Source organism: Brachyistius frenatus, unplaced genomic scaffold (assembly GCF_029030835.1).
Source record: "Brachyistius frenatus isolate BFR_SWC_R1_liver_20210118 unplaced genomic scaffold, ASM2903083v1 Contig_8, whole genome shotgun sequence".
NCBI lineage: Eukaryota > Metazoa > Chordata > Actinopteri > Embiotocidae > Brachyistius > Brachyistius frenatus.
The window spans coordinates 7,579,540-7,594,170 of NW_027210607.1; the positions used below are offsets into that span (position 1 = coordinate 7,579,540).

The 14,631-nt window shown below is 41.3% G+C and overlaps 1 protein-coding gene across 2 annotated transcripts in view; it reads right to left on the bottom strand.

Moving 5' to 3' along the window:
- itga9 (integrin, alpha 9) overlaps positions 1–14,631 on the bottom strand; it is a 47,905-nt gene that overhangs the window by 28,463 nt on the left and 4,811 nt on the right. For both annotated transcript variants that reach the window (XM_069690189.1, XM_069690190.1), the window contains exons 4-15: positions 14,199–14,322; positions 12,895–12,962; positions 10,183–10,312; positions 10,009–10,094; positions 9,852–9,914; positions 9,230–9,367; positions 8,684–8,789; positions 6,626–6,720; positions 5,542–5,632; positions 5,162–5,207; positions 4,902–5,056; positions 2,926–3,086 (exon numbers count right to left, since the gene is read on the bottom strand). In XM_069690189.1, the coding sequence (XP_069546290.1) occupies positions 2,926–3,086; positions 4,902–5,056; positions 5,162–5,207; positions 5,542–5,632; positions 6,626–6,720; positions 8,684–8,789; positions 9,230–9,367; positions 9,852–9,914; positions 10,009–10,094; positions 10,183–10,312; positions 12,895–12,962; positions 14,199–14,322 (1,263 nt within the window). The remainder of the gene's footprint in view (positions 1–2,925; positions 3,087–4,901; positions 5,057–5,161; positions 5,208–5,541; positions 5,633–6,625; positions 6,721–8,683; positions 8,790–9,229; positions 9,368–9,851; positions 9,915–10,008; positions 10,095–10,182; positions 10,313–12,894; positions 12,963–14,198; positions 14,323–14,631) is intronic.

The window sequence follows — 14,631 nt, forward strand, 5'->3', positions numbered from 1 at the left end:
CAAACGGCTTAGACTGACTGAGAAGCGTCACCCTGAAGTTGATGTTTTTGATTCAAAGTAGAATGTCACAACAACTATTAATTTGGACATTCATGCTCACCTCAACTTTTCACACAATTCAATTTGTCCAGTATTGTTGTTTTATGACCAAAATCATGTACCACTGTGAGTAATCATTACTTCACATAGACACTAGCATGGCTGTAGATTTGTCTCAGCCCTGGTGACTCTTGAACTTGCAATTCCTCCAACTACTACAGTGTGTTCCTTAGTATACCTATTCAACATACAATGTGCAGTGATAAAGTATGTCTGCATAGAAAAAGTCAGTTACCTATCTCATAAGTATTTTAACTGTTTTGTATTATAATGTTGATTGCTCAGATGTCCATTTGCGCGTGAATAATACCACAAACATTCTAAGTATTTTACTACATTCACCCTTTCTGGCACAATAACTTGAGACACAATGCCAAAAAAGTCCAACATGGCAACTGTACAAAATTACACATCAAACTGAAGAATTCCTGCTTCGAGTAGGTGGTTCTGTTGTTAAATGAGTCATTTCCATCTCACGCACAGCACCTCTGCTCATGTGAACTTCTAATCATTCATCAGTGATGACTGTTTTCACTCCCCGAATGTGAAGTACAACTTCAGTGAAAGCAGGCAAGGGGTCTATTTAGCTAAAAATAACCAAACAAAGACCATCTGAAGGGCTGGTATGCTGTTGGTGGACGCCAACGAAAACATGTTTAAAAAGATCAGCGTGAAAGACTTGCATAATTTCAGAACGAATTACTCTAGAAAAGGTTTGACACTGTTAGCTTCTGTACTCTGTGCTCTCTGAATAACTCCTGTTACGGCCTTGTGTTCTCAGCGCTGCGTGATTTACTGAACGGCAGGTCTAGCTTTTACTTGATGTCAGATGGTGAAAATTGAGCGTGTGTGCTCAAACACATCTCTGACTGTGTATTATTAGGCTTTGCTGTTAACTGAGGTCCTTTAAAAGAGTTTAATGGATAAAGTCAACAAGTGGGGTCGACAGATGGTCAGAGTAGTTACAAACGTGAGAGTGGCTCAGAATAGCTCATGGCCTGCTTCCACCGACCCTCATGCATCAAGGCTCGAGCAATCAACCCTGACGTGAGGGTTTTCCATCAGCAGCGCCAGCATACAGCTCCAGTTGACACAACAGCAGCCCAGTACCCTGCTCTGGCGCTGCTCTAAGTCCTGTGTTTTCACTATATGTTTTAGCTGAGAGAAGGGTGGAGCGGGGGTACACAACCCTCCCCCCCTCCTCCTTCCACTTTGGAGGATGCAGTCAGACAACCAGCTGGTTATCATTAGCATACCTCTTCTGGAGAACGGGAGGGCTGGCTCATGTGGGCAGACACATGAGGAAGATAAATGATGCGATTGGTTGAGCAGACTAGATCCTCTCTCAGAGCGGAGCCCGATCACCTCTGATTATGGTGATTCTTTAGCTCTTCTCTGAAGTTTAGGACAAACACCATTCTGTATGATGACAAAAACCCGTGGCAGACAGTGATCATGCACAGTCATAATCTTCGACTGTTCATACATATTTAAGGTCATTTCACCTCTAAACAGTCTGGTAAGGTTGTAATTTGGGCACCACACAGAAGGTAACAAAATCCTCCAACCTGCACCTCAAACATTCGCCATGGCTGCGCTCTGACTGTCAGTAGTCCTGCTATTCATTAACAACATCAAAGTGCGATATCATCCAGCAACTTTACTGTCTGAACTAACCAATAGAGCTGCAAAATAGGGCTCGTCCCTGAAGTAACACATTGTACCTGACAGATGGCATTTTACGTATGAGTGTGTTTAGCTCTCAAATAGAGAGATGCTCTGGATATGTGGCAGCTACCAGCGGTGAATAGGCGATAATACACTCGCCCACCAACAAACCTAAAGATGTTTGGTTGAAATGTCCGATTTATTCGTGGCAGAAACGCGACTTACCCTCCTGTTATTGTAAGGTGTGTTGAAACTTAAACGGAGAGAAGTGAAAATTAAGTTTGAAATGTTTGATTCTTCCTTATGCAAAACTATCCAGGTTTACTGTGGAGCCTGGACGTCACTGAATAAACCTTGATAACTGTGATGTGTTGTGTTGAATAAAGGAGGTTACTGCTACTTTTCTGTGAGCTATACGCTCATTATAGACTGAATAGTTGAAGTAAGAGAGGCAGGCACAGTAATGACAGCCTCTCTCAGTTGGCAGCTCTGCCTCCCACGGTGAAAGCGCCTGGAGAGCACTGTTAAGAATGCCAGTGAAATTTACAGGCCTCCAGTGGGCCTCCATATTAGAGGAGGTAAAACATGGATGGTGCCCTCAGGACAGGGACCCTCTGCGTGGCTACGTGACTAAATCACAGAGGAACACAACAGAGGGACTATGCGATGACAAAGGAGACTCTGTTTCTTGTTTCTGTTACTTTCTGCAGACGCACACTTGAGCAACACGGTCTCAGAAACCATCAAGCGCCTGACTGTTACCTTTAACCCAACCCAGCACGGTGGGCACAAATAGCTTCCTAGCAGATGCCTGTTGATCTGTGGCCTTCAGCCACAGCAGACAATTCTCTTACCACTGAGTTGTGAGGTGGCCCTTACTTGATCTCGACATTTTAATTTTACTCTTGTTTTGATCTGTCTAAACATCTGTCTAAACATCTTTGTTAAAATATGGACTTTGATGCTCCAACCAAAAACGACATGAGTGAAAAGAAAAGAAAACCGGACCACATAAGCAAATAACTCATATCACAAATCAACACTGCAGCGCTCAATGTCATGGGAAAGCAACTGAGAGATCAACTGAGGACACGAGGAGCACACAGACAACCCAGCGCAAACACAGCCGGCAGCGGGACCAGACAGTCCAAACCTTACCTTCACGTAGGCGGTGTAGCGCTGGCACTCCTCTCTGCCCACGTCCAGGCTGAACTGCTGGCTCATCTGGCTGATCTGAGATCCGCTCTGAGTGAAGTAGACCCGGGAAGGCTGGCTCTTCTGTCGCTTATCCGCATCAGCAGTCAAGTTATACAGCAACTCTGGGAAAAGTAAAAAAAAAAAAAAAAAAACTGTCTCACACAACATCAGCTGAAAATGATGTGTTATTTTTTTTTTCAGTGAAGACCATCTTGGGAAACACTTGAAGTATGCAGGATTTGGTTTTCTAGTAATTGCCATTAAAACATGGGAAAAAATAAATTATCGCTTATTGCAGTCAGTTTTTGCAGGGAACATTTTTTGGTCAAATCTTTGGATATTACTTTAACACAACTTTTAACAACAGCCCTTTGTTCATTGTTGATCAATGAAAACTTGTGATGAAAACAAATTTCAGTAGATTCAATGTCATTTGCCCAAAATGACATTGAATTGACTGAAAAAAAACATACTTTCAGTTTCTTCGAGACACAAGACAGAGAATTTTACAAAGTTTCATCCACCAGCCAAGAAGAGATGTGAAAAGCTAAACAGTATCAGCTATGTTATTGATGTTAGCTGATGCTGGAACGACTACTGACAAACTTTATTTAAGAAGGCGTTTCTCTGTATATTTCTGTAGCTGAACGGAAAAGGATTAACAACAAACATTAAATGATTTTTCCAGCTGGTGGGGCACAACAAATGTTGCTGTGAAAGAAAACATCCTAGTAACAACATTCCTGCTGGTTTCACTCCCGCCCTTTGTGCCGTTGACACACAGACTAATGTCAAATCTATTTTGAATCCAGAAATCATAAGTATGAGGTCAAACATTACTAATGTTTACGTTTCTTTTGGCCATTTAAAATCAATTCCTCTGAATGAATCAGCCTCATTCTGTAGTAATTTCCTCAAGGGGGTGTCATACTGGTAAAACAGCGGGAGGGGTGGTAAACACACCCTCGTCGGACCAAAGCCTACTGTTCCCGGCATCCAGCAGAGGGAACGCCATGAGCTCAACCCAGAGGAGGCAAAGGAAGGTTTCATTATGGGAGTCACCAAACACATGGTGCTTCACTTTCCACAGCATTGGCCAGACGGCTAAACAGAGAGGCTTTATTCCTGCGAGCCAGGCTATAGTCATTATGTAACGACACGGCTCCTGCTCCACTGGGGGTGCTGTGGATGACCACACCCAAACACTGGAACAGGACTGCACCTCAGCTCTCAACAGGCCTTACTGACTGTCTGCCACCGGCCAAAGGCTGCAGTCACTCAGCCTGATCATGTTTACAAAGTTTCCAGATTTAATTGACAACTACAAGTTCAAGGAGTATGAATTTCACTTTCTCACAACACTAAATGATCAAAATATATCTGCAGGGGTTTGACAGGGTTGTTCAACACCAACGAAGCACCTACTAAGATGTTTTGGTTGTGAGAGGCATGTCTGGTGACAAAAAGACACGGTGGTTCCTAAGACATAGTTGAAGTATATGACTCCTCCTCAAAATGATAACATTTTTCAACTTCGGTTGTACGAATTAAATCAGAAAGACACACTAGTTTTCAAGGTGCTGTTCTTTTTTTCTTTTTTTTTTACTTTGGAGAAAGCCAGACTTGCGTTATTCTTTAAGCTAAGGTAATAACTAAAGTAAGGTAAGCTGATGAGAGAGCTATTTACCTCCCCATCTTATTCTTGGCAAGAAAGGAAAGAAACATATTTACCAACATGTGAAACTGTTCCTTTCAGCCACAAAAAGTAAAATATTATTGAAGTATTCAATATCAAGATATATTAACTCATTGTTTGCTCCTTTTTAAAAAATTTTTTATCTGTCCTCTGCATAGCTAACTTCCTTGCTAATTCAAATCATTGGGGGAGAAGTGTGAGAGCTGTGTGTGTCACATCAGTCACAGTTTTCACTCGTCACCTATTTGTCCCGGCAGCTGTCTTCCCCGGAAGCGCATGCAGACGGTGACGTTGAAGCAGTTTAGGTTCTGGTGGCCCTCGTGGCACTGTGGCATGGAGATGTTGATGGAGATGGGCAGGAAGATGGAGACGTCCACTGTAATGACAGGCCGGGACCTACAACCACATGAGGACCACAGTGTGGGAGAGAATGAGGCCGAAGTGGAAACAAATGCTACTTTGCTTCCTACAACCACTGCAGAGAATTATCCTGTTACTAACCTCAGCAGCACCACGGTATCGGCCATGAAAGCTCCGATGGTGACATCTGCAACAAAAACATGACTGCTTTGGAAATCCACAAAGAAAAGATGATATTAATGCAACATTTGCTGACAGCACTCTTTACACCTGCAAATCCGAAACAATACACAAAAGTCTTTAACTGCTATGTTGGCTCAGTCTGACTGTCAGCTGTGGAATGCAGTAAACAAGATGCCTCAATCACGAGTCTGAAACTCTGCTGTAGCCTGAGAATAAGAGACTAAAACTGAGGGCAAAAAACAAATATCTAATAATCTCCATTTCATATTTCTTTTTTTTTTTTCGTGATGTGGTTAAGAAAACCTTCCAAGCTCTTAACTCGTCTGGTATGACCATACCTGTGTACCCATTGCCATCCATGTCCACGTTGCCAGAGATGGACTGGCCAAACATCTGCAGACCAGGGTTTACACTACGCCCAGAAAGTTTCTGGAACAGATAATACCAGCCGTTAAATAACACGTGAACCAACATGAAAAGAAGAGCCTAGTGTGTGATTTGTTTTTACTCTAGATTTGTTTTTCACGATGAATGATCAAATTAAGGGGGGGGGGTTAGCTCGTACATGGCTGTGATAACAGCAGGACAGAGAGGAGCAAACACTATAGTCGGTAAGTTCCAACATTTACATCTAGAAAGTTGAAAAAAATGACAGCATTGATATGAATGAAATGAGATCATTTAGGTGCCTTTGCTGTCAGGCTTGTAGTTTTATTTCAATAGAACTGTAGTTTTTTCTGTGATTAAAAAGCAATCGCTGTTTAACTTTGTTTCAGTTTCTTACAGGAAGTGCTGTAGTGGGTGGTTTGTCTTGGAATATGGAAAGAAATCCTCAAGAACATGCCTCTATTTCTCTTAAAGACTAATGATAGGTATGCTACATGAGGGATTGCACCGAGTTACTGAAACCAGTGGAACAGATGGTAGCCTTGTCTCAAGGTCATGACTTCAGTTCTCTACATAGACCCTAAGGTGATGGTGATGGCACCATGAAGTGAACTTAGTAAAGTAAAGAAATTATTGTAGTAAATACACCACTGTTTGTGCCCATGTTTGATGAAGTCAGGACAAAATAACAGTATTAAGGATACATAATGATGTACGTGGGGGCAAAAGGGGTGATTGCTTGTAGATGCTTTGTGGTCACTCATTTAATAAAACAAAAAACAAGATGCCACTGAGGAACTGGTTGTGCTTTATTTAAGGCTATGGGGGGGTCTAAAACATATTTCTCGGGCTACATTACCACACAACACTGAGCTACTTCAACAGCTACTGCATCAGCACACAATAGAAGCCGACCACATGGTTTGCATTAAAATTTTGCATGCAATCATGAAGCTCAAAAGAAGTGAAGAAAAAGCAGATCATACAATGATATTGCTTCATTTCAGAGTACATGATTATTGCAAAAGTTCTTACCATGGAGTACTTTCTGGTGATTCCTGTGGTGTCTCCATGGTAGATATAGACAGCTCCTGCATAGTCATCCTCTTTAGGTGCTCCTATTGCTACATCTGAAGAGACAAAACAAAACAAAAATGACAAGAATTGTTTCTGTGAATATAAATGAATGAGTACACACATGACTGGGTGGGTTTGTGAATGTGCACAAAAGCTTTCATTAACCTTCTGTTTACGTTCAGCTGGCCTGTGCCTGGGAAATGAGCTCTGACAGTAACTCTCGTAATAGATAATTAAGTGTTGTTAGTGGCTGTAAAACCTGTGCGACCTCTGAGAAAGTGGAAACAAGACTATAAAGTTCTGGCAAGGGCACTGAAACACCTTTTTCTTAGCCCATTTCAACAGAAAGTCCATATATAAACGTTCCTTTATAAACCAAAACACATCCATGCCATGTGGTGCAGCATACCAAAGCAGAAATGGCAAAATAATTTTTAGCGTTACAAAATAATTAATCCATTATACTGAGATATAATTAAAGTGTTTTGAAAGTGTAACTGAATTTATATTTCTACAGTAGTTCTTTCAAATTAAATGGTAGCAGTTCAGTTGTAAATAATGGTCTGTCAGTTAGCAAGTACGTCTGGCTCTTTCCGCAACCCGAGGGTGACGAGTTACAAGATGAGTTATACTTCCCAGCTGCCATCTTTCTCTGCACACACATGCTGTGCCAGGCTGCAAGCCTCGAAGCGTATCTCACACGGAGATGAAACCAGGCTGAAGCTTCCAGCCTCGAGTGTGAGACGGACGCCAAGTTGAGCCCTCAGAGCCAAGACGAGTGAGTGCGGGGAAAACAGACAGCGTAAATGGATGTCTCTCTATGTGTGGATAATCTGGTTTACGTCTGTGTGCACACAAGGGTGAGAGAGGGCGATATTTTCTACAAATTGCCCTCAGTAATCAAAACAATGTCTGTGAAAATTACGGGTTTAGTTGCACCTACTGAGCATCTCAACCAACCGTCATCTGTTTGTGGGCTGACGTGAAGAATATAAACTCTGTGACTTGCCAGATGCCAGAGGAAATGCCTTTGTTTCATTAATACAGGGTCAGGATGTCACTTTAATTGCACTGAATGCTGTCACTAAAGGATAGCAATTTCCTGGATTATTGATTCATAGACTATTGGAAGGCCATTAAAAAACTTGTAGATTCAAAGCAGGACCTGCAGCTTTGTTCTGACCCCTCATCGGTGATGAATGATCTAACATATCATCAACAGGAGTTTTTTTTTCTATTATCATAGAAGCATCAAAACGTTCAAATTATCCAAAAACAAAAAACAGCAGGTTTCTTACAGCAGGTTTAGTTATTTCTGATCCCAGTAATCATCTTCTCATGACCTAATGAAGGAGTCCTGACCCACAAGTCGGGAACCAGTACGTAACTCTTTTTCTCTATTTCTTAAAATTAAATATATGACCATATAATAATCCAACATAGGGTTCAAAAGTAACATTTGAAGTCTATATTTCAATGACAAATGAGCAAACTTCATATACTTATAGTGATGGTCCACTTTTCTACCCATCCTGTCTACGTGTTTTAGTTCTGTACTGTTGTAGGTGGCCGGAGCAGACCGTCAGGATAATTGGAGGCACCTGGGCTCGGTGTTTCCATACAATAAATCTCCGCCCTTCTCCAGTAAAAGGGAATTATTCTTTCCCATGCATCTTTGTACTATTTCAATATATCTCAACACCACACTGGTTACACAACCACACACATCCTCATCACTGATCAGACAGATTGATACACCACAATTTAATGTTTTCTGTTACAATAAATTTGTTATTTAGTGGCCTTCATCCTGCAACTCTCTCTCTCTCTCTCTCTCTCTCTCTCTCTCTCTCTCTCTCTCTCTCACTCTTCTCTCTCCTGAGCCAGTTGGTGACATGATGAAGACCATGTGATGCAGTTAAAAGCTCCAGAACAAAACATTAAGACTGTTTTGTTAACATATAAATGATTAAGATGTCAAGCAGACAAGTTTATAATGTGTCTCTTTGAACTAACCTTGATAACCGTCATCATCTATGTCTCCGATTGCAGTAATGCACTCTCCGAAGTGTGCATTGAAAGCATTGTCACCAGTCAACACAGTATCCTCTTCCATCACCCCCTGAAAAAAGAGTCAGGTAAAGACACCAGTTTATGTACAGAGCTGGTAGAATAAATACAAAAGGTGATGTTTTTGCATCTTTTCTTTGATAAAATTCCTCAGCCACAGCTGCAGAAAATTGTCTTTCATCCAAATAATTTAACAAACAGTAACCTTCATTGCAATAACTCTAAAATGAATAACAAAATATACCAAAAAAAAAAAGGGTCACTGCTGAATCACACAATGGTCCACTGTTTTGTTCAAGTAACTTGATGATAAACATGGTCAAAAATAAATCCAACACGAGTAAAGCTAAAAAAAAAAGCTGACTGAAATTAAGAATATCAGTTTAGATATGTACATCTGTGCAGATGAAAGGGAGGAAAAGGACATGCTGTGGTAAAATAAATCTGCAAGGTGCGATATCATGTTCCCACCGAGCCACAGATCCCACTCACATTGCCCTTACTGAGGTACACAGACACCTGGCCCTCATCCCGGAGCTGGCTGTGCATGGGTGCCCCTACCAGCAGGTCCGACAGGCCATCCTGGTTCAGATCAACTGCACACAATGAGGAGCCAAAGTAAGAGCCCATCTGGAACCAAGCCGAGCCACAGAGCAATGGGTCAGATAACAGGCACTTCATATGATTGACACACAATTCACGCTCTGACTGGATTCATTTCTGCTTTTATATCTGTACCAGTATTAAGGGAATATTTACACAACTAATGTCTTCAAGCTACACTGACTTTCCTGTATTTGCTCTGGATGAAAAGCATTAGCTACCTCCCTGGCTTTGGTTTCTGATAAAGGTCCTCCTACTTTAAATGGCTGTTGCTGTCTAAACACTTAACAGACATTCGTAACAGTGTAGGTCTGACAACAAAGCAATTCAAGCAGTGTGTCTGCAATGTATCTCTTCATGATTCCTAGGGCAGATTAGGTTAAACAAATATATTTGTTTGGTTTCTGATGAAAAAGTATAACATAACAGCAGCCTCAATGCATAATAAGAACTGTATAATAATTAAAAACAGGATTTTCAAAACAACACAAGACCACATCTGAGCTCATACCATTTTCCCTGAGGCTTGAAAACTCTTCACCAAGGACACACCATCAATTTTGAAAATGTAAACCTGCGCAGGAGAAAAAACAAAACCACTGCAGTGAGCAACACAAGCGGACTTCATTTCAACAGCTGGAAGTGAGACGAGAGATAGAAGTCCCTACTTTTCCACAGCCGCTGTGCTGAGGTGCCCCTGCAGCTATGTCTATTACATTAGGAGATGAGAAGTGTCCAGCAGTCACAGCATAGCCTGGAGAAACAGATAAATAGTTAGTTACAGCACATTTCTAGTTATGTATTTCACATTCAATGTCATATTCTCAGTAAGCAGCTCTCACCAAGGTAGCTGTATCTGTGGGAGTCGACGTCTTCTTTGTTCGGGCTGTAGAAGGAATCAGAAGTCAGGTTGTACACCTTGATTGTCCCTGTCCAGTAGTATGACCCCGGGGCCCCCATCACCACCAGCTCCTGAAAATGAAACCCCCACACCACCATTCATTCAGACAACAGTGACTGTGATTCACCTTTTATCTGCTGTGCAACGGCCTGCTGCTGAGTAGAAAAAAAAACAACAGTAAACCGCTGCTGGGTGAACGTCTGGTTAACCAATGGCCACAGACTGGTTTGCGCTATCTGCTCTTAAACACACATCCAGATGGCATGGTAGCCCGAGCAGCGCCCTTTGATGTGATGAGGAATTCAGAGCCCAGGCAAAATTGAAAGCTGTTGTTCACAGCTCTTTGTTGTGATGGTTCATGTCACGAGGACAAGAGCACGGCAATTAAGATGCTGGATCTTGACCCAAGTTAGTTACACCAGAGGTAACGAAGTTACCACTGAGAACTCTTCCTTCGTACAAACAAACAGACCAACACAGTAAGGACCTTACTCAGCAGTATGCATCCCCTCTGCTGTGGTGTCCAACATCTGGGCACCACCAGGCGCAGGGACCAAGGTTCAGAAAAGGATAAAGGTTTAACAGTTGGACATCTTTTCCTTAAATTCCTCACATTCTTTCAAGGAGGGAGGGTTGTTTAAATGCTTTAACAGATCCACACTGATGTCCTCAATCAGTGGGAAAAAGAGTGAGTTTGATGATGTTTCTTTGGTTTTTAAAACAGTAGGTTCATTGTGGACTCTAACGCTGTCAGGATCTTACCTGAAGCCAAGAGTCCTCTCTGCAGTGTTATTTACAGCTTTCACGTGATGTCGACATCTCACATTTGATACAATTTAATGAAGTTCCACTGAAAAAGCTTCTCCTGTGCGGAGGTCTTTGCAGTTTATGTATTGAGATTTTTCATTGGGGTTTATCTAAATAATGTTAAGATCCCTGACACATGATGTCATACACGGCTTTTCATAACAGCCGGGAATAAGAGGCTCTTTGATGCTGAGCGGAAACACACATCAGAGAATTTGTAGTGACATTTTTCACAACTTTGAAGGCAGATTGTGTGAAATAATCCCATTAAACCGTTTTTATAGGCAAAGCTGTGTTTGACACTTCTGCATGCTGTATAACTGCTTATAAGGTTATAAGTATTTAGTCTTTGGAAAAGTAAGAAAGTAAATGTGAAGTTTAGGGCTGCAACTGATGATTACTTTATTAATCAGTCTCCTGATTATTTTCTCAGTTAATCCTTTGGTCTATTTAAAGTCAGGAAAGAGTGAAAAATGTCCATCATATTTTAGTATAGCCCAAGATCATCTTGTTTTGTCTGACCAACAGACCCAAAACCAAAAGATGTTCAGTTTACAGTGATATGAAACAGAGAAAAGCAGCAAATCCTCATATGGGTGAAGCAGAAAATTAAAGTTTTCTGTTGAGGAAATACTTTTGATACTTCAAATTAGCACCTGGCTGAGTACAAATGTTAAATAATTATATTTTTAAAAAGTCAAATAAAGCAGAAGTGAACAATTGTCTGAAATCTATGTCTTTCTCTTTTCGTAAATCTGGTTCCACCCTGAGGGCACATCTGTGCTCCGAGGACACATTTTAAGTCACTTACTGTCTACTGTATATTACTCTATGTTCCAAATTGAGTGTAACTGTAATCTGAGACATGAAAAGAGCACAGTGCTCACGGCTAACATCAGGAAAGCATTATGTTGCTAATGTATTGAAAAGCAAACGTCTAAACTGGTCAAATATACATTTTTCACATCGTAATTTATTCCTGAAATGCTTCTTTCTCCTGTCAAACTATATTTCTGCTAAGATGTATGAAGAAGTTCAATATTTTTGACCTTCTTCTCACCGCCTCTGCTCACTGCAGCAGCCTCACCCTCTTACACACACACACAACCAAAAGGTACTTGTAAAATACAAAAAGGTACTCTGCATCCAAGTGTGATGTCATGTGTGAATACAAAAAACAGTAATGCATTTAGGCTATAGAGAAAAGGAAACTCTTATTTTCTTAAACGTTTTATCTTGTGGAAACACACCAGAGGTCAAATGAGGTCGCTGTGGCCTTTTCCTACAGTATCTGCCTATGGAAACATTACCTAACTCTTATCAGCAGTTAGTCAGCACAGCACTGGTACCTTTCATACAAATAGTCATGTGTATCTGACTGTACAATTCAGATTTTCCATATCATTTGACATCATAAACAACGTGGGCGACAAAAATCCCCTCCAGCTCCACACATAGTATAAAAGGTCTCTGTTAACTATCCTCAAGGCACCAGAGAGTCAAAGTTAACAAAGAGTGAGGAGAAAAAGATTCTTTGAAGCATCAGGCATGTGGTAGTGTTAATGGCAATCATCCTTTCAAGAGAAATTAGTTTTCTGAGAAGAGAAAACACACTGTAACGAAGATACTAAAGGCTAATAGTTTCCTCTGGCATGCAAGATGAAAGTGTTTGAAGTATATAAAGAAGCTGTGATTAAACGCTTCAATTAACCAAGTAATGAAGTGATCAATGAAGGTTCAGGAGTGCCCAGACAGAAAAAGTATCGATGACATCTACATCTATGTTAGACTAACAGAAACAGGGGGATTACATGTGTTAAGAAGGTGAACAAGCACTGTTACTGACCTCCGTAAAAACTCCCGCAATCCCAGCTTGGCACGAGCCATGCTCTTCCCCATACTTCTGCTTATAGTCTGCAAGAAAAAACAAACCACAAATTATTTCACTGTGTGCTCGAGCCAGCATTTACTGGAGTTTTTCCTGCATTCCATATGGAGTTAGTCAAAGTCCCGGTCCCATCCAAGAGGAATCTGGGGGCCGAGAGGAGAGTGAAAGAAGGGGTACAGCACCACGTTGGGGGGGGCCACAGTGCTCTCAGGTTACAAAAATATTGAGCTTGGATCTGTGCAAAATGCACTGTAAATACAGTCCCATGCAAAGGGTGTCTGGCTTCTCTACAACTGCTGGCAACGAGAATCACCAAAGGAAGTGAAATCCTGACCTGGAAGCACAATTAAGGTGTAAAACAGCCTTTGATGAATATCTCTGAGTCACGTATCAAAACACATTTGTATAAGTCACCTTACAGCACATTATTTTCAAGTGGAACCAGCAGGATAAATGGATTTGATTTACTACAATCAAAACAAAATCTTATTTATCCAAAGCAAAAAGTTCTTTGAAAGCACCTGATTTCTAGGAAATCAAGTCAAACTCAGCACATGAACAGAATGTTTTAACCAATTTGACATTATTACAGATTTGTTAACATGTTTGTATTTTGCTATACGGTGCAAAGGAAACACAAACTCTCAAAATCTCCGCTGTACAGCACTGGATGCTCATATATTTGTCTGAACAAACTGTGTGCTTTGATATTTGGATCTGAGGAAGAGCGATATCACTTCCTGCTACTGTTCCTTGGTGCCAGAACTCCAATCAGAAGCCAGAAGCAGATGTGAGGCTTCACACTGGTGGTTTTAGGTACCATGGTAACATGCCTCCATAAAATATAAAAGAAAAACAATAAACAGCTCAAACCAGTGGTTTCCAAACTGGGGGTGTGGACCCTTTGAGGGGTACCAAGACAAAACTATGGGGTCACAAGATGATTTAAAGGATAAAAAAAACAAAAAAACAAGAAGCTAACATCAGCAGAATTAATTTTCGTACACAAAATTGTGCTTGTTTTTTTCTTGACTAAGATAAATTATACTTAAACTGCTTACAACTCTGCTCACACAAAGGCCATAACCTGAATTGGTTTGATTTCAAGACGTCACAAGCCAAAAGGATTGATCGAGCCGTTAGACAACCCAAACAAGACCTCTCACCCAAAGTGTTTTCTCAATGACTTCTCAATGAGACTTGAATGTGGGTTCAAATGAATCCACATGACATTGTGTGCTATGTTTGTGCCTTCACCGTACCTTCATAACAAGGGATGAGCGGTTTCGTCCCGCCCTGCAGCGTTGGAGGAATGATGGAGCAGTATCCATGTGGAAGGATGTGCTCTGAGTCGTAGTAGACGTTTTTCCAGCGGTGGGCACAAGCCTAAGCGAGAAAAAAACAAATTCAGAGACATGCTCATCCTGTAAACACAAACACTGCATGCAGGCGTTCCTCGACCACGCTGATTGTTTAAGCCCCTTCCTCGCTGGGCTGGAGTCAGCGTGTCTCTGTGGCCGTTAAATGATCGTCAATGAGAGAGAAAATTAAAGCCCATCCAGAACCCTGACCATAACAGCCATGGTCTGTGGTGTGAATATCTCAGCTGTAGCTCCAGATCTGGGTTTCCCAAGCAGCATTTAGTGCTGAGCGGGAAAATCTTCACATCGACGTTTGTGTTTTAAAAGTTTTCAT